This window comes from Neopelma chrysocephalum, unplaced genomic scaffold, assembly GCF_003984885.1.
Source record: "Neopelma chrysocephalum unplaced genomic scaffold, ASM398488v2 Primary Assembly neopelma1_75, whole genome shotgun sequence".
NCBI classification, from domain to species: Eukaryota; Metazoa; Chordata; class Aves; order Passeriformes; family Pipridae; genus Neopelma; species Neopelma chrysocephalum.
Window position 1 is genome coordinate 538,660 of NW_020897736.1, and position 26,247 is coordinate 564,906.

At 40.8% G+C, this 26,247-nt stretch overlaps 2 protein-coding genes across 3 annotated transcripts in view; one reads left to right on the plus strand and one right to left on the minus strand.

The window, feature by feature from the left end:
* Window positions 1-26,247, plus strand: part of MYO1E (myosin IE) — a 238,807-nt gene that overhangs the window by 131,548 nt on the left and 81,012 nt on the right. The gene's annotated exons all lie outside the window — the stretch shown is intronic.
* FAM81A (family with sequence similarity 81 member A) lies at window positions 170-21,757 on the minus strand. Of its 2 annotated transcripts, XM_027688415.1 has the most exons (11): window positions 21,579-21,757; window positions 19,371-19,738; window positions 18,039-18,104; window positions 17,408-17,485; window positions 16,523-16,796; window positions 15,620-15,738; window positions 9,418-9,547; window positions 8,104-8,210; window positions 6,831-6,966; window positions 6,253-6,448; window positions 170-5,851 (listed from the first exon to the last, which is right to left on the minus strand). In XM_027688415.1, exons 3-11 carry the CDS (start codon window positions 18,083-18,085, stop codon window positions 5,712-5,714), a joined length of 1,227 nt encoding a protein of 408 aa, XP_027544216.1. In that variant the 5' UTR covers window positions 18,086-18,104; window positions 19,371-19,738; window positions 21,579-21,757; the 3' UTR covers window positions 170-5,711. The 2 variants fall into 2 exon arrangements, with proteins under 2 accessions (XP_027544216.1, XP_027544217.1); XM_027688416.1 differs by lacking the exon at window positions 17,408-17,485 and having other exon boundaries at window positions 5,447-5,851; window positions 21,579-21,755.

The window sequence follows — 26,247 nt, forward strand, 5'->3', positions numbered from 1 at the left end:
AATATAAAACATTATACATGCAAAGAGGAAAGCAAGCAGTTTCTGCTGTGAGCTGCCATGTTCATTTTAGGGAGATTAATCTCACAAAGGAAAGCATATGTGGAACTGGGTCACAGCACTTCACATATTGAGGCTTGTGTAAGATACAAAGTGATCAATCCCCATAAGATCTTTGTAAAGTGAACAAGGTTTATTATTTATAGTAGTAAACAGGCTGGCATTTATCTTTTCAAAGCATGGCAGTAGCATAAAATATGTTTTAACTTTTGTTGTTTTCAGTTATTTGCATTTTAAAAGCTCTACTTTGAGTCGTTATACCTTTCTTGAGTTTCATGATTTATATAATAAGATACTTGCATGTACTGAAATGACAATTCTCAAAGCCAGTGAAGAATAAAAGAGCGTGGCACAGCATGGAAATTCAGTGTTATCATATGAAGGCATATATATTCTAATGTGCAATTATTGCACCTTTTAAGTTATTCTTAATGGAGATAGCAAGGTCACAGAGGCCACCTAGCAGAGTGGATGCCCTACCTCACAGTCCTGATACCATCAGGAAATGTAGCACAAGAGAGAGACAGCACAGTCAGCGAAATTTGTCTTCATTTATAGTCTAATTCAACTTCAATCACGTAGGAGGGGAGCCTGTTTAGTGCAGTGGTGTTAGAAAATGAGCCTTAGCAGAAGCTGAAGTCAGGTTTAATGACAATAACTGTTTGGAGCATGTGCAGCAGTGCATGATGTGTTTTATTTTAATTCCTGTCACTCTACAAGAAGCAATTTTCCTTTCTCCTTTCTCACCAGCAATTCCTACTCAGCCTCTCATTCAGCTTGGGCTTTTTGTTTCATGACAATTACTGCTTCAGTTTCCTCCTTAAACTTGGTCGTGGTTAGGTATACATCACTAATGCTCTGCTGAGCTAAGAGCATTTTGCACTGATCAATGCCAGCAAAAGTCATGGCTCTCCTACATATCTTGTAATGTTGAGGCTATTTATTGAGATAATCCTTGCATGGATTGAGAGCAGCTTTTGGTGTTAGGCCCAGAGCTTCATCTGGTGGTAACTGTTCAGGTTATCCTGTGGTCTGTCAGCCAAAGTCAGTCTTGGAGGGGGAGGAAGTGCTGGGTAAGGAGCCTCTTCTGCAAGTCTGCAGCAGCTCCTGGGATGATCAGTGTGAAATGCTGCATGTTACTCTTTGAGCTTTACTTGAGTTAAGATCTAATGCTCTAGAAGTACTGCCCCTGATATTTTTTTTCTGGATTTGGGAGCTGGTTTGGGGGTTTTTCATGCTTTGTGTTGACCAAAGTTCTGCTGACAGAAAAGGTAGCAGAGAGCTTTGGTCCCAAGTAGCATTCCCTGTGCGTTGTCCAAAGGAGTATCACAATCACCCTCAGAGTATTTTCCTTAATTAATCATCTGCCTTTATTGAGATTTTACAGAGTGATGCCTTTAGAATATTTTTTTGCTTTTGTCAGAGTACTGTTAAATACTTTTCCATATTTAACTAGTATTGTTTAGCATTCCTAGTATTGTAATAGCGTTGTTAAATGCTTCCAGCCCCATCTCAGAGGCATTGCGGCACCTATGGATCACACAGGTACATTTAGCATCGTCCTTCACTCGCCAAGAGTAACAGTGACACCCTGTGGCAAATCCAGTAGAGGCCTCGCACTGAATTTCCTGGTTTTCTTTCAAATGTGCCTCCGAATTTCTTACACCGTGGGGAGTATCACAGGAGGATCCCTCCTCTGCACATCAGTTCATCAGGGGTTCATCAGTTTGTCATTTGTCTCTCATTATACGTTTCCATTACTGGAATACACGTCTAATGAGCACTGTAATTCTAAGATACAGAGAACACTCTGTGCCCCAGATGGCCAGATGCTTGAGAAGGTGGAGCAGGAAACACAAAATGAGAAAAGAAGAAAATATTACATTTCAGTTTAAATTGACTTCACAGGAATATACTGCTGTTCATTGTCTTTCACATTGTTTTTCTCTGACATGGAAACTGTCTGCTGAACTGTATCAGAACATAATGACAAAGATATCCACAATATAAAGGTACCCACAATACAAAACTGTACTACATAAACAAATACATGTCGAAGTTAGGATCCTCCTTTTAACTTACTTGCATCATTCCTTTGGTTTGCTTAATGAACCTAAATAGCACAATTGCTCTGTAATTACTGTCATAATTCTGATTCCCAGTTAAGTCCCTCACTGCACAGTACTGTAATTCTGCTGTGTTATCTCATGCTGATATAAAAGGCATGTACCCCAGTTAAATATTTTTCAGTGAGTTTAACCTTTGACACTCATTATGCCTTTCAGGCAACATAGCTGGCTGAAAACTATGGTCTGCACACTGCAAATGGTTTAAGCCTCATGCATGCAAAATAGCTGACAAAAGAAAGATTTTAAAACTCCATGAGAGGAAGTGGTCTGCTTTTGGCCATTTTGGGGGTTTTATGGTTGTGAGTTTTTTAGGTTGGGTGTTGTTGGTTTGGTGGGTTTTGTATGGGTGTAGGAAGAAGAAAAAAGTTAAGTATTGGGCAGATACCCCTGTGAAACTTCATTTGAATCTTCTGTTATACACAGATTGCCTTAAAAAAATTAATGGACATGCAGGGAAGAATGTCATAAATTAGATTTTGTGTCCTCTGTGCTTGAAATTAAGCTCATTATGTCCTGTCCTATCAAGAGTCCATTCAGTTTAGGTGTTTGGGCGGCAGGGCAGTTCTTTAAGCAGTGGAATAGACTGCATTAGTCAAAGGTTTATTCTTCAAAGATTGTTGTAAGCAAGTTACACAAGTGCCTATAGCAAATATTTTAGGCAGAGTTAGATCTGTTTCAAAGCAGAGAGAGGGAGCAGATGACTTCCCAAGGCTCCTCCCAGTCCTTCCTTTAGTGAGTTTATGGTTCTGTCAGTGAACTTTGTGTTTTAAATAGTATTTTGTGCACATCTCCTTTCCCAAGTCTCATTCCATTTGCTTGGGTTCCATCCAGTAAATCAGTGTCCCCTCTCACTGCCTCTTCCCTTTGGGCTCTGCAGCCCCGGGTTTGGTGCCCACAGAGGGACTCACAGCACAGAGTGCTGGTGTTGAACAAAGCAAGCACGTTGCTTCCACCACCAAAGGCCCTTGGTGTCCCTGAAGGACTGGCACACAGCAATCCCACTGGAGACCAGCATGGAAGGAAAAACAGAGGGGCAGCTCCCCTTCCAGGCCCAGCTGTTTCCTTCTATTTGGCTTTCCAGGATGTCTGCAGGCCAGTGCTCAGAGTGAAGCTCTGGCAGCCCCCGGTGCCTGGGCACTGCCCTCCTGGCTCCCTGGCTGTTCCCTGCAGGCCTTGCTGCTCCTGAGGAGAGCACTCTGCCATACAAGGTTAACGGGAACATACAGGGACTCCCACTGTCCCTTGAAGAACTCACTCATCCCATACGAGCACTCCCTGACAGCCTGTGCAGACAAGACATTGCTGACCTGTGTCTCCCTCCAGGGAGCACTTCATAGCTTGAAGACACGGCTTGACATTAGGTTGCACGTCACTATTATTTTATTTGGGCTCTTAGTTATTTCCTTTAGCTGAAATTTAGGGAAAAATATTTTTAAACCAGTAAAAGTAAAATTGGATAGGGTTTCGTGTGTTGTTTTTTATATGAACCAATCACACGAGATTTTTACAAGAGAAACATTTTATTAAAATCCTGTATAAATTGTTTCTCTGATTCCTTGTATGCTTTTCATATCATACCAGATTCCCTCAGGTACAGACTTCCAATTACAGAACAAAAAAAATTACTTGGTGTTTGTTCTGTCTCTTCTTGTCTCTTTCTTTGTTATTTTCTTTTTTTTTTTTTTTAGTGAAACACCAGCAATAGCTTTTCCACTGCACATGGCTAAATATTTAAGAATAGATAAGAATACATATGTGGAGTAAGAATCAATTTTTAAGACAATTCTTAAGAAATATTTGCAAGCATTTCATTGGGGAACTGGGCTTCCCCCTGAGCTGCCCTTGTAAATGCATTTCAGAGCACAAATGGATGGTAACAAAGCTGCCTCTGTCATTCCTGGTTTGTGTCAGCATTGGAAGCCAGAGCTGCAAAAGCTTCAGGTATCTTTGAGACTTTGAATTGCCTTCAACTATACAGAAGTGAATATAAAATGAGGTGTTAGACCTGTAAAGATGAGTGCATCTCCTTTTTTTTTTACACACTACACTGTCTTACTGAAGTTAATGGTGTAAGTTTTTGGAGCAGGTTTTTTAGTCTTTGTTTGTTTTAAATGTGGTGACTCTGTGGGCCAAACCATCTTTCATGGAAGTGGTGAGAAATTTGCCACTGATTTTCCAACTAAGAATAGTTTTTGCAATACTAGCTGAAAGAAAAATCCATTAAGAATAGCGTAGAGACATCCTATTTATTTATTTATGTTAACACTATTGTGAATTGTGTGAATTAGTAGTATTTTTGTCTATGAATTACTGTTAATAGTATAAATTAATAGGATACTGGATGAGGTCTTTTATTCTTCTTGACTGTTTAATCCTGCATGACTTGCAAACATGAGGAGCAATATATCATGCTCTTAATGAGGAAATCAAATTAACATATATACTTTTTCCTATCTAGATTAATACACCCCATGGGTGCTGACTTTGATTATGTAATCCCTTCTGTGAATGGAAATTATTATCTGGAAATACTGTGAATGCAATTAGCAATTTGAATCTGCTAAACTATTAGTCTACTTAAATATGATGAATCAGTTCTTTTACTTCAATGAAAATTTCTAAGGAGAACATAAACTGCATTTTATTTTGCATTACATTCTCCAGGCTAGGTTAGATTATCACCTTCTCTTTTGTTTTCAAACCTTTCTAAGTTTTTATCAATACAATGAAGCAAGTCACAGGAACACATGCCCACTTAAAAAATATTTTATATACATGTTCTACCTTGTCTCAACTCCACCTGGTTATTAATTCTAAAAGGTTACAATACTTAAGACCATGTGATTAAAGTTTCTTATGTTGTTCATGAATCATCTTAGTCTACAACTACATTATATAACACTACTTAGTTTTCACACACAGAGGATATTTGAAAAACTAAACAAACATTTTCTGATGGCATCTAGGTTTTGAACATTGTTTTTTTTAGTGCCAATTCTACCTCCCCAGGAAGCCAATAGTAGAGAAAGTCACTGTAAAAATGTCCACTGATTTCAACTAAGTAATTTGCATCAAGATGGAGAACCTTGCCAAATTCATATTAAGCAAATTATATCAAGTTGTCTTTATTTTTTTAAAAAAGAGGGATGGGGTGGAATGGGGTGGGTGCAGGTGCTTATATATAAAAGTGTATATATATATATATACTGCCCAAGCCTGCAAAACTGGAATGCCTTTAGCAAATGAGGTGCCAGCTTCACCAATATATTACTCCAGTTTTACACAGTGCTTAATTTCCTGACAGTAACTAGAGTAGTGCAGTGGCAAAGGAGCACCTCAGCCCCGAGGGCTGGTTGTTGGTTATCCATGAAGAGCCTGCATTTACTGCTTTGAGCCAACACACAGACCTGGGCAGCAGCAGCATGTCCTTGGTACATGCACTTAACTTGGGTCACAGACTGGAACAAGACAAGAGTCTGCCTATTGAGCCAGGGAAACACGAATCTCTCAGACAAAATCTTGCAGTCATGGTCCAGCCTCTCCCCATCTTGGAACCTCCTGCTTCATTTGGTGGATCTGCTTCTGTAGTTCATCTCTGTCCAGCTTCATTTTTGCTTCTAGAACTTGCCGCAGAGACCCAATGCTCTCATAGATGGCTGCAAATCCTAATTGCAGGTGAGAATTCCATTAGTTCATACCCAAGAGCAAGAGCATCACATAACCACTACCAGAATGTGCTTCCCACTGTAACACCCTGCTTTGCACTAGGAACAGCAAAAGCTCTGAAGGAAAAGAGGATGTAACTGTGTTGGAGGCAAAAATGCCCCTGGTCACAGCCGAGCTCTGGGGAGGGCACTGCCAGGCTGGCAAGATAACAATAATACCCCTTATTGCTGGGAATGTCACACACAGGGAAAATCCTGATTAATGCCACAGGTGGAGCCATTACATCTGCCCCAAAAGTATTGAAATTACTGTGATACAAACAAGGACATTTTGTATATTCTTATAAGTTGATCACTGTTACCACAATTCAGAATAAAGGACTTGATGACTATGGTCCTACCAGCATTAACTTCGGCTTTCATTTCTTTTATATCTTCATTTATCTCGTTTTGGAGTTTGCCAATGCGAATATTTATCCTTTCTTCAGCCTGTTTTGCTTCATGTGCTTCCATGGTTATCTTCTGCATTTCTTCTATTTTCTCAATTTTCTCTGCCATTTGGTTGAATTTCATCTCAAAAGCTCTCTCACTCATTTCCTGGAGCCCGGAACAAGAATTTTAATGATTTACTCTGCATATGAAATAACAGTAGTCTTTCAAAAATATGAAATAGATGTTGATTGACTGTCTTTTATCTGGAATTCAAAGGTGTAAGGAATTACACTTTTTTATAAAATTATTTTAACTGACTTGATTACTGTAGGCTAAAATACTGATCTATTTAGCAGTAATCAGATTTATTTAAAAATTCTTAGGTTGTGGGAATGTTATACTTTACATCAGTGAAGACACTTATGCAAATACAGAGGCCGTTTGAAAATCTCACCCAAATAGTAGCTCAATTATATCATCTTAGTTATTAATAAAGCATTTTGAATAGTTCCTGAGCAGTACTACAGGACATTTTAGAGAAACTTACCGTATTTTCCTTAAAAGTCAGTGAGAGTTGTTCAACTTTTTGCACAAGCTCTTTTTCAATCTTTTCATGTTCCTGTTCCAACCAGCTCCGTGCAGACAAAATCTGACTGCTGAGTTCCTCGATGGCATTTTTTAATCTAAGAGCACAACAGAAATTAGCAGGTACAAAAGGGCAGAACTGGTCATTCAGCAGTGACTTTTTTTGTGAATGTGTTCAAAAAATAACATAATGGCAATTTGTTACATTCTTCTCACCATGTTAAGGTGAGTCTTTGAATTGTAAGGCTACTAAAGTGGATAAACTAACATTGTTTTAGAAAATAAAGGTGAAAGAGCACAACAAAACAGCCATTATTTATACAAAACTCATCACAAATTTTGAAGCCTAGCAGGTGAAAATTCATTGTGGTATTGAAAATAGAATATGGTCATCCATTCAGATTATAATCTTTGTGCCCAGAGGTCTTAAATCAGAACAAAGATTTGGTAACCATTTATTTTGGTGGCAATGCTGGTTCAAGCGGCCCCACTTACATTGCCTGTACCCACCTCAGCTTCACACCAACCAAACATGCCTGTGAAACTGTTTCTTTTCTCCCTTGAGTATTTGAAATCTGGGTCTATTCTCTCATCTGGTTTGCCAACAGTTCTGATGTAACTGGTGGGATTGCATGAGGATGGCAATAAGCAGTAAGGAGTAGGGATGTGGATGGCTTATACCAGAACTGCCTCAGAGTGAAATGCCAGGAGAGGAGTCAATATCTGAATTGAATATAATGTCCCCACATAATGTCTGGTAGTAGCACAGTAGCTTATCACTAATAATTTAGGTATTTCAGTTATATTCATGTTTGAAGCCAATTTAAAGCAGTATCACTTTGTGAATGCTGTGCTTTGCTTCCTGCTTGAGTTGAACACTTTGCCCTGCTCTGGACAGCCACCTCCAGCTTTCATTGTTGGGCACAGTTCTTGCAGAAGGGCAAGGGGTGGCACCAGGCCACTCTTACAAAAATCCTTCCTTGTGTCATTTAATTTGAGTTCTGCCCAAATACTTAACTAGGGACTTAATGAACTTTTCAAAATTGCCTAAGCACATTAGGGGCAGGATTCTTGGTGAAAGCAAGTCCCACTTGACAGACCATTGTGCTTTCGTAATATCTGTGGAGCAAACACGTACCCAAAGAGGTTCATGCTTCTGTAGACCTGAAGATTGCAACACTCAGACTTGGAAAACTGAGGCCCTGCCTCCCAGGGTGCAGGGCAGCAGCACTTACTTGGTGTCCAGGAGTTGTAGCTGTTGGTTGCTCTCTTTGTAGGCAACCTTGAGCTTTGCTTCTTGCTGCATTATCGATTGCTCTACTCTGCTCAGCAGGTGAGAAATCTGAAACAAAATTCAGAATTTACTATTTTTCAGCAGCATTTCATCACAGTTTCATTTGGGACATTCTCATAACAGCAGGGAAGGTCTTAGATCACTTCTGCTAATGTTTCTAAAATTATTGAATTAGCATATTTTACGTTATCTTGAAAAATACAATATCTCTCAACATGAAAGTATCAACATTTTGAAAACTGTGATTTTTTTTTTGCCTTAAATAATTGGAATAGTTTTGCCTTGAAAGCATCTGCCTGCTCCCCCCTTGGGACAGCTGGATTTGCAGAATCCATACATCTCCACGTTGCCACATAAGCACAGCAAATAAATAGCAAAGCACTCCACCAACAGTGAGGGGTGTGCTCCATCACTCTGTGTAAAATGGCTAATGCAGGGACAGGAGGGCTGGGTTTGACTGGGGATAGGTCATTACTAGAAGAGAATGTTTTGGTGAGAAACAATCATCCCACGTTCACAAAACAGTTCTTGTTTACAAGATGCATGACAACATCCTCCTGACATGCTAAGGTACTACACTGAGCCTTCTCAGAAAGGTGAAGTGGATTTTAACCATTTACCTACCGCAAAATGAAGATGTAAAATACTTTTGTTGACCAAGAAAATGGGAAGGCCTTGAGATGGAGGTATGAAGAATCCTTTTCCTTAATGTCACAAGTCTCTGCTTGTATCTAGTGCTCACTTCCATTCTCAAACCCAATGGAAGAGAAACCTGACGGACAGATTAATGGATTCACAGAACCCAGAGCCAGTTTTGTTTTGCAGACCTTCAAAAATTGTGTTCAAACAGATAAAGAATCATCCTGGGAAGGCCAAAACATACAGGGAGAGACACTGATGCTTGCATTGTTGTAGTTTTGTGGAGCATCCATGCCATGTTCACATTCCAACCTCAGGAAGCCATTCAGGCCAGAAATCACTGACTTTTGTTCGTTCCTGGAGTCCTTTCAGATGCCTTTACACACTAGTCCCTTCTACACAGCAGAAGGCAGAAATTAAGGACCTTTTTTCAGTTAGACCAGTACACTAATGCAGGTAGGTACCAACATTCAATGTAATAATGACTGGGAGCAGCTACAGCTCTCCATTTGTAAATCTGTGACCTCCCAGGATAATAATTAACAGTACTGGAATCTGTGTGAATTAGACTGTAACGCTTACCTGTACATGGATTGCTTTGGTCTGAATACCATACCTGTATTTCTGCCTCTTTGATTTTAGATTCTAAGATCAGCTTGGAGGTGTGTTGGTCTTTACTTAGGCTCTGAAGTCTTTCATATGTAATTTTATGCTCTGCAGACAGTCTGGCTAACCCAGCATCACACCTGTTTGAATAGATAAAAGAAAAAAGCAATAGCTACATAGAATAGGAGGTCCAGGCTTTTTAAATTTTCCAGTTTATACTGGCCATTTCTGTGAAATTGCTGGCTGTCTGGGGAAACAATGTCTTATGAGACTGTAAGAATTGTCACATATATCTCATAGTATTCAGCAAACTGCTCCCAAACGGGCTTGAGGTCCAATGGTCTGACACACACATTTCAGTCATCTTGACGCTGCCACAATATGGGCAGACTGTGTTATCAGTCAGGGGAATCACATCAGAAAGGCAAAGGTGCACAATTCCATTACCTTGTGTTTCTGTCATACTCCAGAAGACATCTGATTGGGTGTTTATGATTTCACCTACATGATGGGAAGCCTTAATGATTAAGGACCGTTTTTTCATTATTGTAGCTTTGTATTTTTATTTGTGAAATAGTAGTATACAATTAGTATACGTACTAAACAACACAGAGCAAATTTTACAGTTCTTAGTCTTTATTTAGGTAAATAAATAAATTGTCATTGGAAGCAGTGGCAATTTTGTCTCAGAAAAGATTATGAAATGAAGTCCTGGAACACAATAATTATTGTTCCTTTTCTTCACATTGGAACATTTGATGCTGTAACATTTTCAGTCTAAATGTGCTCCAGAATATGTGCATTTTCTACCAGATATCAAAAAGAATTTGACCAGGTGGGTTTCATCTACAGTAATACAATAAAGGCATTAACCGAGCTGTAAAAATGTACATACTGTGATTTCAGGAGTAAGACCTCTGTGAAGTATGACTCATGGACAGTTTTTTGCTAAGGGAAATATGTAACCAGCAATGTTACCAAATTTGATCTAGAAAACTGATGGGGAACAGAGAGCAGCTACAATTTGAGGGAGAAAAAGGCAATAAAATGGAACAAGCTGAGGCACGTTAAGTCATTACCTAAACCAATGACACACTTTATGCTCTTTTTAGTCACGTTTCAGTTTGCAGGCTTTCATTTCAACATGCATTTTCATCACCTCAGTTACAGTAACTGCCATTAGCATTAAACATGAAGGGAAAGCCCCAACTAAAATGGCAAATGGAGCATTTGCTTATTATTATGGTACAATTTCAATAAGAAAATGATCAGTCATGCAAAATAGCACATAGACATTATAAAACTTGTGGAAATCAATTCATGGTGTAGCGGTTCAGCACAGTGAGACAGTGAGTAATATCTGTAGGAAGAGCAGCTGAGGTTTACACAGCACTGAACTTTACTCCTGGGTCTCACAGTCAGGCACTTGGTTTAGAAAGATGAGGAAAACCAAATCTCTCCCCGTTGTTACAATCAGAGCAATGAAATCATCTCACATCTAATCACCAAAATGCTGTGGGCTCCAAAAATGGTTGGTTTTGTTTCTCTGAGGCATGACTGAAAATATAAAAAGCAACAGCTTTGAAACTACTGAAGCAAATGTAAACAGCGAGCATCTGTAATTCTTTTTAAAGCAAATAAATGTTCTGGCTTTAATCACAGAACATTTCTTTTCTTCATGGAACTCAGTTACCTGGTCAAAGGGTTCATGTAGTTCCATGGTAACTGAAACACTTAAATTCTGACTATGTTAATTTAGTGTCAGCCTGGTACGTATTGATCAGATTATTTTGGTTTTTTTGCTATGTCTGTTGTACACACTCACAAACACCTGATCAGTTTTGACCTGGAAGAAAATATTAGTGTTCAGTATGAAAGAATGAGGTTCTGATGTTAGCTATGTGAGTGCACATTTTGAGTTAAAAAGTTAGGACAGTTAAATAACTTCACTCCCTGCTTCCACTGGCTTTCAAACAGAAAGGGAGGCAATAATGAGATGAACATATGGAAAAGCATGGGCTTTCTAACACTTTTGATTCAGGTTTCTACCGTATGATGGGTTGGAAGATAATCAACAGTTTAAACACAAGGGAACATTATAGCTTGGAATTTTTCCCTGTTTATAAAAAAAAAAAAGAGAGAGGGGAGAAACAAAATGGCACACTACGATCCCCACTGAATTCCCCACACCTCTGGAAGTTCTTCTTTGAATCTTCTTTATGGATTCATATTAAAATGACAATAGAAGTCTTCTTAAAAATAGAAATACATGTTTCTGAACACTGTATTTGATTTAATCAGACTGTATCTACAGATGTAGCCAGTGGGCTATGGGTATAAAGACAGAAGTTGGAAACAAGTTTCAAGGTTTGGTCATCCTAAAAGCACAAGGAAAGACAGGAGAAATAGATTAAGATTTCTAGGATGGATACTAGTTTAAAAATATAAGAGCTGAGTATAAAACAGTTTTGTACAAAGAAGTGCACAATAAATAATTCTCTGAAATACTGAAACTGCCCATACAAACAACCCAGTGCAGTTTTTCATATGCAGTTGCACACGGGCACTGTTGAAATTTGGACCAAAGGTGCACTAGAATGTGTTCGTTTTGCTACTGTTTCATTTGGGGGGACAATTTCTGAAAGTTCTGATTGCAAGCTGTGTACTTAGGTGAGATTGGTAAATGAAGAATAAATAGAGAGTTTTCATACTGCTAAGTATTATCCTCAATTTCAGAATATTGTAGAATTCTAGAAACCAGTAAAGTTTATTATAAACAGTTAAATTATCAAACAGCTGCCTTCCAAGCTGTAGTAAGCAAAAGTAGTAGTTATTTTTCTGGCACACTGAAGAGCATTTATTTTTTCTTCAGCCTCTAAGAAATCCAAAGACAGTAGTTGCTCCAGTCAGTGCATCACTAGAGCCTGGCTAAGGCTGAGAGCTATGCCAATACTCTGCAACTGGGTGCTCTGTACCTGTGCTGGAATGGTACAGAGAGATGTTAATGTTCCTGTTTGATTATAACAGGAGAGGTTTCAATTCAAATGCCAGTGTTTCAGGAAAACACAAGCAGTGAAAGGCAAGTTGGCATGTGCAGGGCAGGCAGCAGGAAGGAGCAGCAGAGCTGCTGGATGGTGCTGGTGTGGCCCAGGAGCCCAGAGCAGCCCCTGTGCTCACCTCCTACACAGCAAGAGCCAGAGCACAGCACATTTATTGTACCCAACAAGTTCATCAATTCAGTGCATCCCAGACGCATCAGACTCATTTTCTGTGCAGTGCAGGAAAATCTGCCTACATCTAATGAGTCCAGGTTGTCTGAAATGAATCAGTTCTATAATGTATATAAAAAAATCATCTATATATGCAAAGTAGGCCCAGTTAGAACACGCAGAGTTGCTGTTTCTCTGGATGTTTTAGCCATCAGGAAGCTTCTAGAGACAGCTATTGATATCTTTACAAGGAGGCTGCTGCATTTAAACTTTCCAGACAATGTTCATAGTACACAAGTAATTCTCTAAATAAATGATAAGGCACCACTACTGAATTTTATGACTTAGTATCACTAGAAAAAGAATTGTTAAATCTATGCTATATAAAATTGACAACATCAGGGACAGGAGGCTGGAGAAATGGATCTACTGGCATCTATCTGATTCTGTGCTGAATGTGTCACTGAATTTAACAGAGGTAATATTTTTTCTTAAAGTTAATAATAATGCTGATTCTTGGGAATCCTTCATGGGGAACACTGTGATAATGCTTTACAAATTCATCCATAAACTGTGCTTATTGAGAAATGGTGCAGAGACATGAGCTGCAATGTGTATTCAGTCATTTTCTGATAGCAATAGTAGTTGATTCTATGATATGAGTGAGGAGCATCCAAACCTCATTCCTCCAGAGCTGTGGGGAGTGTGGTTTGGAGCTGTGCTTCAGAACTGCATGTGCATGTAGGGATCCCTGTTCTCATCATTAGAAGCAGCAGCCCTCAAGACATAACGAGACAGTTGTTTGATGATATATTGACATGTCACAGAACAGTTGGTGTTAGGAAATAAACACTATTCTCTCCACTACTGAAGTTGAATAGGATGTTTAATGTGCATGTAATTACTGGAACTGAAATTTGGCCAGAATCCTAAGACCGACACTAAAATTATTACATGAGCAAAGGGCTCAGATTTTGGGATTCACTGTGGGGCAGTGTGTATGAACTGAGCCACACTGAGTGTGTGTTTGCACACCACCAGCCCAGAGCACACAGGCTGCACTCAGAGTGAGTGACCCTGTCACTGCAGCCAGAGCCACACCTTGACTGGGGCTGAAAGCTGATGCAGAGGAAGGTGGTGACCCACAGGAACCTGATCATGTTTCTAATGTTTCACTCTGAACTCTTCTGAAAGCTAGCACGGCTAGATGTGAAAGTAAAATTGTATTAGGTGAGTAAAGTTCATTTTATGTAAGGAACATTGGCTAGAGTAATCAGAAACTGTTTATCCCAGGGAAAATTCTGTATTGTGCCAACAGCACAACAAACCCCTGTCTTGGCCATATTCTCCAGCTGGTGCTGTAATCATTATTCACAGCAACACTAATTTTCAAAGTAAAATATGTCTGTAAATAAAGGCAAATAGTTTTCCCTCACGGAACACTGTTTTAACTTGATTTCTGATAGAGGGAAGATTTTTTTTCTTCCTCATTCAGGGAATTTTTGTCTGCAGAGAGCATGCTGAATAGAAGCACAGAGGGCAGAAGAGAAGATAACAGTTAAAAGACAATAAACTGATTCTCTTAGGGTAATGAATACAAACAGCCTGCAGTTGTTGTGCAGTCTGACATAAGGCAGATGGGTTTAATCTCATACAATTATCAGATAAATTGCAACCCAAGCACAGCACCAGGGCGGTGCCCTCAGTAAATAATGAGGAAACTCTGGCACAGAGTGTGCCAGTCCCCCACCACTGCTGTACTGAGCATCAGGGCAGGCAAGGGCCCTGCTTTGACATCCAGGAAAGCACTGATTTCTTCTCTTGAGTTCTGTTATTGGAGGCAATGGCACTACATTTTGCTTCCCAAGCTGTAATAGCGTTGCTCCAAGTGTGGACCCCTCTCAGGATGTAGTAGGATCTCAAAGTGGACTTTTTATATAAAGAAGCAGGAAGATCTAGGCATGTATTCAAGGGGATTTTTCAGTGAGATACATATGTGTGTGTGCGTCTCTCAATCAGTTTTCTGATTTGACAAAATAAACTAGTTCATTCATTTTTGCTAAAGCATTGTGCATAACTTACTACATTTTTAATTCTTTTTAAAACCTCTCTGAAGTATTCTTTGCAAAATGGGCTGTGAAAGTTACAGTGGAAGCTTCAGGCAACTGAATAATTTATGAGAAAACTTCAGTTCGAGAAAATTCCTCCCTGATTATTTCTGTAGCCTTTTGAAGGTTATCACTAAATTAGCTGACGTACAAAGAAGAAAGAAAAATTACCTGTACAATATAGACAACAGGTCAAATTCAGGACAAGTATAGCTCCATCAAAGTTATTAGCCAAGCTGCTTTAGGCCAGATTAGGTCCTTTCCCTGTAGCTGTACATATCCTCTGTCTTTTGTGTCCAACTTTAGGGACACTTAAGCCAATGTTGTTGCACTGGGGTTGTCATTGATGGCACAGTGAAGTCTGTGTAGCTGCACAATTGTAAGATGGAGTATCAGGCAGCCTGTAAAACCTCTATTATTGTATAGCTTCCTGTTCCTTATGTGTCACGTAGCCTGTGGTTTTTAATATGGCTAACCAACAACTGAATGTGCAGATTTTTATTTCTAAAATATATGCAAAAATGTGCAACTATTTTGTTCTTCACAAGTGCAGATTGTTCCGTGCTGCCTTTCTAATTGTGCTAATTAATGTGTTTCAAAGATACATGAGTCTAACCACAGTACTTTTTAAAGCTGAACCAAATCCAAATTTGCCAGAGGAATTTGAAGTCATTTATTTAAAACTAATTTAAGGAATTTTAGGAATTAAGTACGATATTATTAAGTTTAATACGTAATACTGGAATGCAAAGGATTATTATTCATTCAACAGAGAGGAAAATTATCCTGGGAATTTTGCCAAAGTTGAATTCAGCCCATTATCATTAACATTAATACTTCGAGATTAAAGCAACATTAACTAGCCCCCAAAATCCAGTTCCATGTTGACTTTTACCTTGCAACTCTTCCCCGAAGATCCCCTAAGCCAGAAAGCTGCCGCATTTCCAGACTCTTCAGGGTAGAATTTGTTCCGTAGCTGAGATTGTCTCTGACACGGATCTGTTCCTGCAGCATCTACAAAGCATTCATATGCAAATAAAAGCTCAGTATGTCACATTTCATGTACACTTAAAATGTCACTCACTATTTGTCAGTCGTTCAGTACCCTCAGATACCTTTTTATTATTACTTTATTAAAACTTTGTCTTGCAATGTACTAAAACAGATGTCTTTTAGGCATTTTATTGTTTCTTGTTATTAGTGTCCAATCCGCACATAAATACCATAATATGCATAAAGTATAACTTGACAATAAAAATGGAAGGATAAAAGATATTGGTTTTTATCCTTTCATTTTCCCCACCACACCCCTGTTGCTCACTGCAGCAGAGGTCACATGTGAAGTCATGGATCTGCATAGGATTAGGTCATAAAAATGAGCAGTTGGGTTTGGTTACTTGGTGTCATCAGTGAGTCAGAAGGGAAAGAAAGTTTATTACAGAGCTCAGGCATTTCCTAGTGTTTATACAGCACAGCCTTTGGACTGAACTTGAGCTGGGTATTAGTGTCGCATTAATTCATTTTTTCAAGATTTTCCAGTGCAGCTTTTGAAAGCAAGCTTATTAGAACCACAAAGGCTTCTGTGTTTATATGCTAATATCCTGTGCTATTTTCATAGCCCCTGAAAGAATTATGTAATTTGCAAACACTTTTTCAAGTTGTAAAAACAGTTTATAAACTTACAGGATCTTCAGACCTCGTCTGACCTCTGCTTATCCTGTGGTATAAACTCTCTTAGGAAATCAGCAGGACTAAGTAGCCGGGATGGCATTAGTGCCGTGGAACATTCCTGACATACCTCAATGTCCCGGTTGAGCTGCCTCACTATGGCCGTTATGTTTCGGATGTGCTCCTCCAGGAGCTGCCGGGCCAGCCGGTCCCCCCCCCCTTTGTTCTGCATTCTGTGCAGGGTGGACACAATGTCCTCCTTGATGCGAAAAGCGTGTTCCACAAGGGCCGCCGTTGTTTTCTCATGGCTGAGGATCCTGTCCTCCAGCTGATCCACCAGGCTGGCAGATGCCAGCGGCACCGCCGTCAGCGCCTGGCTGTGCAGCGGGATGTTCCGAACCCGTCTAGTGGAGAGGAATAGCCAAGAGATTGTTAAGTTCCCACAGAAAACTCCGCAATGTCTTTCCACAGGAGACAGTGCAATGCTATCTGAGTACTGGGAGAAGCCCCCAAATACTCACAGAGACAGGGCCCACTCCTACAAATAAGCGGGTGCTGTGTTGGCTACTGCGTGTCTTGTACAAAGGCAGGTCAGGCTCCCTTTCATTCCCCTTAAGGGAGCTTACAAAAGCATAGGAACTTAAGAAAAGGACATTAGCATAATAAAAGTAGTTACGATTCAGAACTAGAATTTGATTAAGAATCCAAATTCAAGCCCCTTTATTGAGTTTCAAAAGTAATGTTATTTGTCTCTGCAGTTCTCAGGCTCAATCTAAGCCATAACTGTAGAAGGTAGGTATTGTAAATCAAATGCAAACAGACTGAGATTAAGAAGGAGTAGCTTGTGTCAATTCTTTTTTTCAGTCTCTACAGCTATCCTGTAATACACACAGAAGCTTGTTCCCCCATGAACTGGACAGGAGCATATGTGGGTATAGAAAGATCAAAATTATTACAAACTTCTCATAGCCTTAGAACACAAATTTTCCCCCCAAAATAGCTTACATTTGGGTACCTTGAATATTTGTCTATATTTTTCAAGGGTGCAGTGCACTTGCATAGCTTCCGTGGAATGCAATGGAGCTCATGGGTGCTGAAAGTAAAACAATTAGGCTGCTAATGCATGCAATCTTTTCCTGCCACTATATTCTGTAAAGAATAATGAAAATTTTCAGAAGCATAAGTGGAAGATATAAGTTCAACCCCACTTTGAAAGAGGAGATCTTTTCTTGGAACTGTGTTATTTACTGTGCATTCTCATTTTCATTCCTATTAATAAGCCAAATTAGCAGTTCAGTTTCACCATGATGATACTGTTAGAGATGTATGAAGGCTCTTAATACAGGTCACTTTTGGCTCTGAATTTTCACACTAGTTCCATGCTATTAGAAGACTGGCTAAAGTAAAGTATTGTTGGACTTCTACTCAGTTACAGTTCAAGTTATTTAATTTATTTGGAAAATGGTTAAGTAAAAGCTGAGCAAGGAATTGTGATTTGGGCCATGATTTGAATGTTTACAGTATTTTACTTTGCTTTGCATACTAATGCCAAAGTCCCAAGTCACAGCATTACTATATATAGGGAATCAAGAGACACATAATATTCTGCAATATGAAGATTTTAATTTTTATATTCCAAACTGTACCTTTCAGAAGGGGCAAGAGTTGGGAAGATTGGGCTTCGGTGGGCCATTTTCTGGTCAATAATTTGTCTGTTGAAAAAGTACACATTGAATTATTGAGTAGTTTATATCTGGTACTGAAATGACTAAATTCTTCTGCTTTAAGTGCACCTTTAAGTAAAGTTTAAGATTAAAAATAGATACAAAAGAATGAAGACTAAAAACTGCTAAGAAGCTTTTTATAGTGAAAATTATACTCTTGAAAAGGCAAGGGTGACAGCCTTGAAACTGAAATCTGCTGTTGACACACAGAACCGGTTTGGCAGGACAAAGGTAAACAAACTTCTTGTCCCCAATCTGTCTACTGGTCTCAGACATAATAATAAATTGAATGAATAATAAAGTAAGATCTACAGGATTATCGTAAAACTTAGGAAAATATTGACTGGAGAGTCAAATACAAATGTTTCATTACAGCAGATTATTAGGGATAAAGTGCTTTTCAGGTAAAAGCATTGGCAGTCAGAAACCTAAATAAAATGTGTGACATCAGCATAGTTTAGCAAAATTGAGTCTTGAAATCTAAATGACCACACTTTATGTTGTAAGTAAATTCTTCTGTGGTAACAATATAGATTATGGCTTTAATTTTTAGACACTGCCAGCCAGACTGTGACAGACATTGCAGCAGAGTAGGTCTATTCAATAGCTTCAGAAAGATATTTTAATATCTTACTGTGATACCAGTACCTGGCTAAGAAGCTTTGTCTGCTGACAGAAATTAAATTAATGACAAAGATGTTAGCCTCAATCAAATCCAACTATTCTACCCTATATAAAACAAATTGACATTTTTAAGTATCAAGAGAATGAGCATGGCCTAAGCCTGAACTCCCTGGGAACCTAAAGTCCTCACTGAAAACTAAAGGCTGATGTATGAAAAGAATTTTGCAATTGCTGATGAAATCCTGTGCATTACACTCTACCAGTAGAAAGAGAAAAATGGGTTATGGAAACAAAATAGCCAATCAGTGATTGTGAAGAAGCAATAAGGCTGCCCTCCGAGATCTCAGAATGCAAAGCATGTTTGTGCTTTAGAAATGTATGAAAGCAGTGCCTGAAAGCAGAGAGCAAACACTGTCACAGTGTGTGTGCTCTATTTATAGCAACTACAAATTAGGAAAAAAAATAGTTTTAAGAGCAGGTGGATTGCTGAGCAGCAATGACAATAGACAGGAATTCAGAAGGTCAGAGTTTAACTCCTTGCTCCATCTCTGACCCACTGAACTTCAGACAAGTTATTTCCATGCCCAATGACTCAGTTTCCCCATATGGAAGAGAGATAACGATACCTACCTCCCTGTTTAAGTTCTTACATGGCTATAAGTAAAAAGCAGGGTATAAGAGCTGGGTATCATTGTGATGACTTCTGCATTCAGAATCCTGCACAGCCACTGAAGGTCCAGTTCTGCTCTCTGTTCCTCACACCGGCGTTTCCCAGTTGTTGGTTTTTAAGCAATGCCACCACTCTCCAGATGTCCCTCCTGGCTGTATCCCCAGGTCACACCCCCTGAGATCATGTACTCTTAGACCTCTGGGCCTTAACACATTTTAATGATCTTGATGCAGTGAAGCATTTGAACACAGTTTAACTGTAAACACAGGGTATCCCACTGATTTGAGAAGAGCTGTGTGTGCTACAGCAGCAAAGCACTGGACGCTACCTAGAAGAACAAAGAACAAATATTAAAGTTGGTACAGTAGCAGTCTCTTAGTTAAATACACCTTATAAAAGATAGCCAAACAGTGTTCTAATCTTACAGCCTTCAGTATCTATTTATTATCAATTGGGAAAAAATGTTTGCAGCAGAGGAAGCATAGTTTTGCTTGAAACTTTAGCTTTTTCTGCCAGACTACCATTAGACATGCAGCTAAATGCAAGTATCTCGAGAAATTGTGCACATGGAACAAGAGTCACACAGATGAAGGTCTCAGTCATTTGTTGTTGCTACCTTAAGCACTTCCCTCAGTACACAGTGAAATATCATCAGTTATCGGATTTCTTGATCTGATCCAACAGCCAGAAAGGATGTGTTTAAGATCTTGTTCAGCAGTTGTAGAAAACTTTCCTGCAGTTTGGAGATATTTGCAATAAACTGTAACAAACAGATGTCAGAACTAATGACAAATTCCTTCTCTATGAGTGTACGCAATACCAACTTAGACTAGTAAATATAGAAGAAAACATAAGATGTTCTGATGGCTGGATTCAGAGAAGTGTAATTTCACATGGCTGCAATTTTAATGGCAGTAAACTGGGACCAAGTTAAATACCAGTTTAAATACTCTCTACAGGTGCCTAATTTTATTTTAATGATGTTGTCTCCTACTTAATACTGCTATAGCAATTTAAGTCACGATATATTAACCCAGTAAATATTGGGTTGATTAATTTAGGTTACTGAATATTCCAAATATACTTGTCACATGGACAAGATAAAAGATTTTCCCCAGCTGTGAACTGTATGCCTGATTGCCAAAAATAACAGTTCACCTGACACACAGGGCAGCTTTTCCATAAAAATATGGATTATTTCCGTATTGTTTCTTTAAGTCACTGACATCAGATGTGTAAAAATCACTCATGGAACACGATGAAAAAAACACTTTTAGCAATGTACAGTTCACTCCTTGCTATTTGTGCTGTGGCTTCCCTTCCCCACTTCTCAGACTGCCTTGCATGTTTATTTTCTGTGGATTCTCCATTTCTCCTGTTATGAAGGATAATCTCATCTGTAGTGTTCAGATCCTCATCTTCCATGATAACCTACGTCTAATACTTGCTGTAATGTCTCTGCACCTCGGAGTGTTTTTCACGTTCATTCTCACAATATGCCTGCGGGGTAGGAAAGCATTATTATCCCTGAAAACATAATTTCCTTCTGTTGCTGCTAGGGAAGTGAAGCACGGGGTGGGCTATGTGACTTGCCACAAGTCACACGGGAATCAAAGCAGACTGAAATACCTGCCTAGGCAAACACTTTAATCACTCTTTTCTTCTTAAAATAGCAACCGCTTTGGTTGCTGCGCAGGGAACGTGTGACACCACCCCGGCAGCTTCCCAGTGTTACTCTGAAGTGCTCTGGGGCGACGCTTTGGAGTAAGAGGAAAAAGTCCTTGTGTTGCACCTCAGCAAAAAGATGGGTCAAAAGGCGGCAGTGCCGGGGAGAAGCATCCCCCGCCGGCCCCCTCTGAACTCGGACGCGGTGTGCGAGGGGTGCGGGAGGGACCCGCCCGCGGCTCCGGGCCAGGCCAGGGGCCCTCTGGGGAAACAGGTGCGACGGTCGTGCCCGTGCCGAGGGCTCTGAGCGGGGGGATGGCGCCGGAGCCCTGCCTTGCCCTATCCGCGCCTCGGCCCCGTGGCGCGGGGTCACGGGTGGGCGCAGCGATGGCTGCGGGGAACACGGGACGTGCGACAGGCGACAGGACAGCACGGGTCACACACCACTCCACGGCCATGCAACACGGAGGGACAGAGCCGGGACGGGCTCTGCGCTCACTCACCGGTGCTGGCTCGGGGCAGGGCAGGGCTGCCCGCCGCTCCCGCGCATCCCCGGTCCGAGCCCCGCTCCGCTCCCGAGCGCCGGGGCCGCCGCTGCGCCGCCGGGGGCCCGTCCGTCCGTCCGTCCGTCTGTCCGTCCGTCTGTCCGTCCGCCTTCCCGGTCGGCTGCGCGGAGCGGCTGGGCTGGGAGCGCAGGGGAGCGCTGGAGGGGAGCGCAGGGAGCGCTGGATGGGAGCGGGGATGGGAGCGCAGGGTAGCGCTGGATGGGAGCGGGGCTGGGAGCGGGGCTGGGAGCGGGGCTGGGAGCGGGGCTGGGAGCGGGGCTGGGAGCGGGGCGGCCGCCGCAGGCCGGGCTGCGGGAGCGGGAGCGGTTGCCAGGACGCCGTCGCCATGGGAACGCGCTGGAGCCCGGGGCGGGCGGGAGGGAGCCCTTGGCATCGCCCCCTCCCCGCAGCTATTTCCCGGCAGCGCCCGACCCTCGGGAAGGAGGGAGGGGAAGGGCCTCGCACACACCGGAGGCTCGGGGTCGAGCGGTGGGCACGGAGCGGGGGCCGTGCCCGCAAACACCGGCCCCCAGACGGGAAGTTCGGCGGTGGCAAACAGCGGTGACTCCGAGTTTCGAGCCGAGAGTATGACTAAAGGCATGGGGGTTTCCAGGGCTCATATCAAACCGTGTCGGAATGCATGATTGTTGAAATCAATGGCAAATATTAATCTTGTTGGTGAGATTTCCAGGTTACATTTTCAAACAAGACCTAACGTGCAGCTTCAGTGAAACTTCATCTATCACAGCAAATGAGAGCTGTCTGCTTGTACAGCAGAGGCGTGCGAGCTGAGAGAAAGTATTACTGGATAAACAAATCCACAGAGGGTGTGTCTGCCTTGACTTTTGTTCCTGCTTGTGTCGTTCCTTGGATTTCGTTAGTTACAATCGCCTTGGGTAAACAAAGGTAAGTGAAATCCGAGGCAAACTGCACTCTGAAATAGCATACTGTCTCTGATAGTAGTTAAAAATCCATGCCACATCCCATATTGTTGTATAGGCAAACCATTGCAGGGCTGGGAATCAGTCAGGAATGAAGGATAAAAGGGTTATGCTGTGCACATGCTATTGTGGAAAACAAGACAGAGTCTGAATCCACACTCTGATTGACCTATTTATCTTAAAATTCAATGATTATTTTATCATCAAAAGATCGGGCCAGAAAGAAAACATGCCAGAAGTGCTTTCAAAATTATGAACTGAGAGTCATAGGATTGTGGGATAATTCAGTTTACAATGGACCCAGGAGAGCACTTGGCCAACCTCCTGCTCCAGGTGAGGTCACTGATGAGGCCAAATGCAGTTGCCCAGGGTTTTACTCAACCTGCTCTTGAAAACCTTCAAGGATGGAGGCCCTCCAGCTTTTCTGGACAGCCTGTTATCACCCAGGCTTGTTTGGCTGCTGGGGGAAGAACATTTTCTTTACACCCAGTCCGGAACCCCTCTTGTTTGCATCTATGTTGTTGTCTTCCCACCACGTGCCACTGTGAAGAGTCGGACTTTGCCATCTTGATGACTTCCTCACAGATACTGGGGGCTCTTGTTAGGTCCCTTTCATCAGGCTGAGCAATCCCTGCATTCCCAGCCCTTCCTTAGGGATCCAGCCCCCGACCATCTCACTGGCCTCTGCTGAACTTGCTGATGTACACAGCTGTATTCCCTGACCTGGCAAAACTAGACTGACTTCATGCTCTTGTGTAGGTATTTTGTACCTGTCTAGTGATTTTTCTTGCTAAAGGACTGCTTGGATACTCAGTGTTTTCTTGAGTGTGTATGTCTGCAGAGTAGGGCTTGAAAGCAAATTTTTAGTTAAAGCAAATTGATTGAAGTTATTTTAATTTAAAAACATAACATTTGTACCTCCTACTTCAGTCTTGAAAATAATGTTAAAAGGTCCCCCCATGATGCTTTCTCCCTCTAGCCCTTCTCTGGCAACAGAATGGGCCAAGGCATGTGGCCAAGACATGTAAATTTTTGTTTGTTCTTACACTCTTCCCAAGGCATCCCTACCACCACTGTCCAACACAGTATTTGAGGTGAATGGTCAAACCTGTGGTTTGACCCACACAGATGCTCTTTTCATGTTGTGTTATCAGAGATCATTAATTTTTTTTTACTTATATCACACTCTTGATGTTTCTAACTAAAGCAGTACTAAACTGTTGTATTTTATATCATTACATCTTCAGTGTCATTCATAGTGAACATGTACATTTATTTTCTTAAAGGCAAATTCATATCATGATCACTTTTTTCATCAAGGCACAACAACAAGAATAACATTAATTTATTCTGGAATCTTCAACTGTCTCACTCATGAATGCAGCCCCATTTCAAATAATCACAGAATTACAGAAATAGAGTAATTTAGGCTGGAAGGGACCTCAGAGGGAATATGGATCAACTCCCTGCTCAAAGCAAGGCTAATGTTGTTGTTAGATCAGGTTGCCCATCATAGCATAAAGTTTTGATCTTAAAAGCTTGTGTAGTGTTTTAAAAAACATCCCTTTGAGGAAAAAAAAAACCCAATTCTTGCAATTTTGTTGTTGTGAATCTACATAGGTTAACTGAATTCAGTCACAGGAACACAGGAGACAGAACTCCTCGGTTACCAAGTCCTCGTGGACTTCTTCCAGATTTATACCAGCCTTGCAAATAACAGCATTATTCATACGTTTTGGTTTGCAGTTGGAGAAAAAATTCAACTTCATGAATTCTAAGTGTCTCTTGCATCTGAGGCGTCTCTTAATCAGATCCAGAGTGAAAGAGTCACATGCTACTTTTCCTCAAAAAAATCCAAGCCCAGCTGTGGATGAAAAAGGGCTGTTTACTTTGCTACTGTAATTTTTACTCCAGTGCTATTTTAGATGGACACACTGAACATGTTAAGGGCACGTTTTCTGAACAGGTTTGCTTCTCTCATTTGGGGCCAACCAAAGAGAGGAAAGAAGAAATTGTGTTGGGCACAGAGAAAGGGAGTGAGAGAAAGCTACAACAATTAAACTGTTTTTCAACGTGGAAGCTTGTCCTAATCATTGAAGTGATTTCATCACATTTTAAGTCATAAAATTCTGCCTTTGTCTAATACATGCCATTTTGCTTCTTCCTACATTTCACAAGAAGAAATCGTTGAATCCATTTATTTCCTGGAAGTAGAATTCTACATATTCCAAGTGTAACTGAAGGCAGAGTGTAACCATCTGCATTTTAGAAGAAAATGTTATGATCAAAACATATCTGTTTATTCTTTGGAAGGCAGATACAGAAAAAAAAATACAGGAGTTTTTAAAGTTTCGGTAATCTAATATAATTTGTTTTTCTATGATACAAATCCTTCATCTTTTTAAGTACCAGACTGTGTGGTTTTCTAACTAAAAGTATGATGTCTTGTTAAGGGTCTTAAGCCTTGTTTTAATGGCTTTCAAGCATTAATTAAATTATTAATTAAATTATTCTAGTCAACAGAAGGCAAATGTATGGCTTATAAAACCTATTCTAATTATAGTTTCTAAGTGAGAGAAAAGCACTAATGTTTTTTTTTTCCTTTGCTGTCAGTTTTAACCAATTAGGAAGCAGTCAGAGCAGTTCATTAAAATTTCTAATCTTTTCCAGATTCACTGACTTCTCGTAAGAGTCGTTTCTTTCTGAAGGCACAATTATGATTTTAGAATGGAGGGCAAGGGAAAGTTACATTCTGTGGCTTTTTCAGACAGTTCAGTGTTTTTACACTGTATCACGAGCCCGGTTCCTGTGTGGTGCTGGCACAGTGTCACGCAGGCAGTGGGTAGGTGGGAAGGCACGTGTGAGTCACCAGCTGCACTGTGGAGCCAACAACTTCTCTCTTGTGGTACTGCCCAGTGCAGAGTGGGCTCCAAAACAGGCCATGGCAAAGATGCAGCCACCCTGAGTGCTGAGCCTCTGAAAGCCACAAATGCTAAGCCAATAAACCTCCTCAGGCACTTAATCAAAGCTTGTCCTTAAGTATTTTCCTGAAGCTTAGCACCAGTGATCAGTATCAGGAGGATCAAGTGCTGCACCTGCTTGCAGCTAGAAAATATCCTCAAAATAATTCTTGATTCTTAGCCCTCCTATGCATGAGCCGGTAGGTGTTACTAACCAAACATACTGTCAGACAATACACAAGCTGAACAAACTGATGGAAGTTCTCAATGCAGGAAATTTTTCTTAAATCTTTTCAAGTGAGGCCTTTGAAAGGTAACCTGTCCATATGAATGTTATGACAGGAATGTCACCATTTCTAAGTTTTGTGCATCATTTAAAAGTACAGAGGGTCCTCTAGACTCAGCCTGAAAAGGTTCTGCCTTTCTCAGAGATGACTTGTACATTCTTGGCTGGAGGACCCAGGCATGCAGACCAGGCACTCCACCACTGACATTCAAAGGGAAATGCCTTCCCCTGCTTCCCAGCATGGATGCTGAATAAGTGTCATTCACTTCAAACAGTCCCCTTGGGACTTAGATGTTTATCATTAAAATAAGCAGAATGTTTAAAAGCATGAAAAGAGTTCCTTGTGAGTTAGACTATGCTAGGTACACACAGTGCTTAGCAAAGGTTCATGCAGATGCAGAGCACTGAGTCCTTCAGCTCTAGGGTTTTTGTGGAAAGTC

What these genes read in the sequence shown, in the direction of transcription:
- FAM81A (XM_027688415.1), bottom strand. Translation starts at nt 18,085, where the DNA reads ATGGCCCACCGAAGCCCAATCTTCCCAACTCTTGCCCCTTCTGAAAG. An exon ending in ACTCTTGCCCCTTCTGAAAG is followed by an intron (nt 17,486 to 18,038) that starts GTACAGTTTGGA and finishes TTTTACTTTCAG; the next exon opens with CACCCATGAGCTCCATTGCA. An exon ending in TCAAAGAGGCAGAAATACAG is followed by an intron (nt 8,211 to 9,417) that starts GTATGGTATTCA and finishes ATTTTGTTTCAG; the next exon opens with ATTTCTCACCTGCTGAGCAG.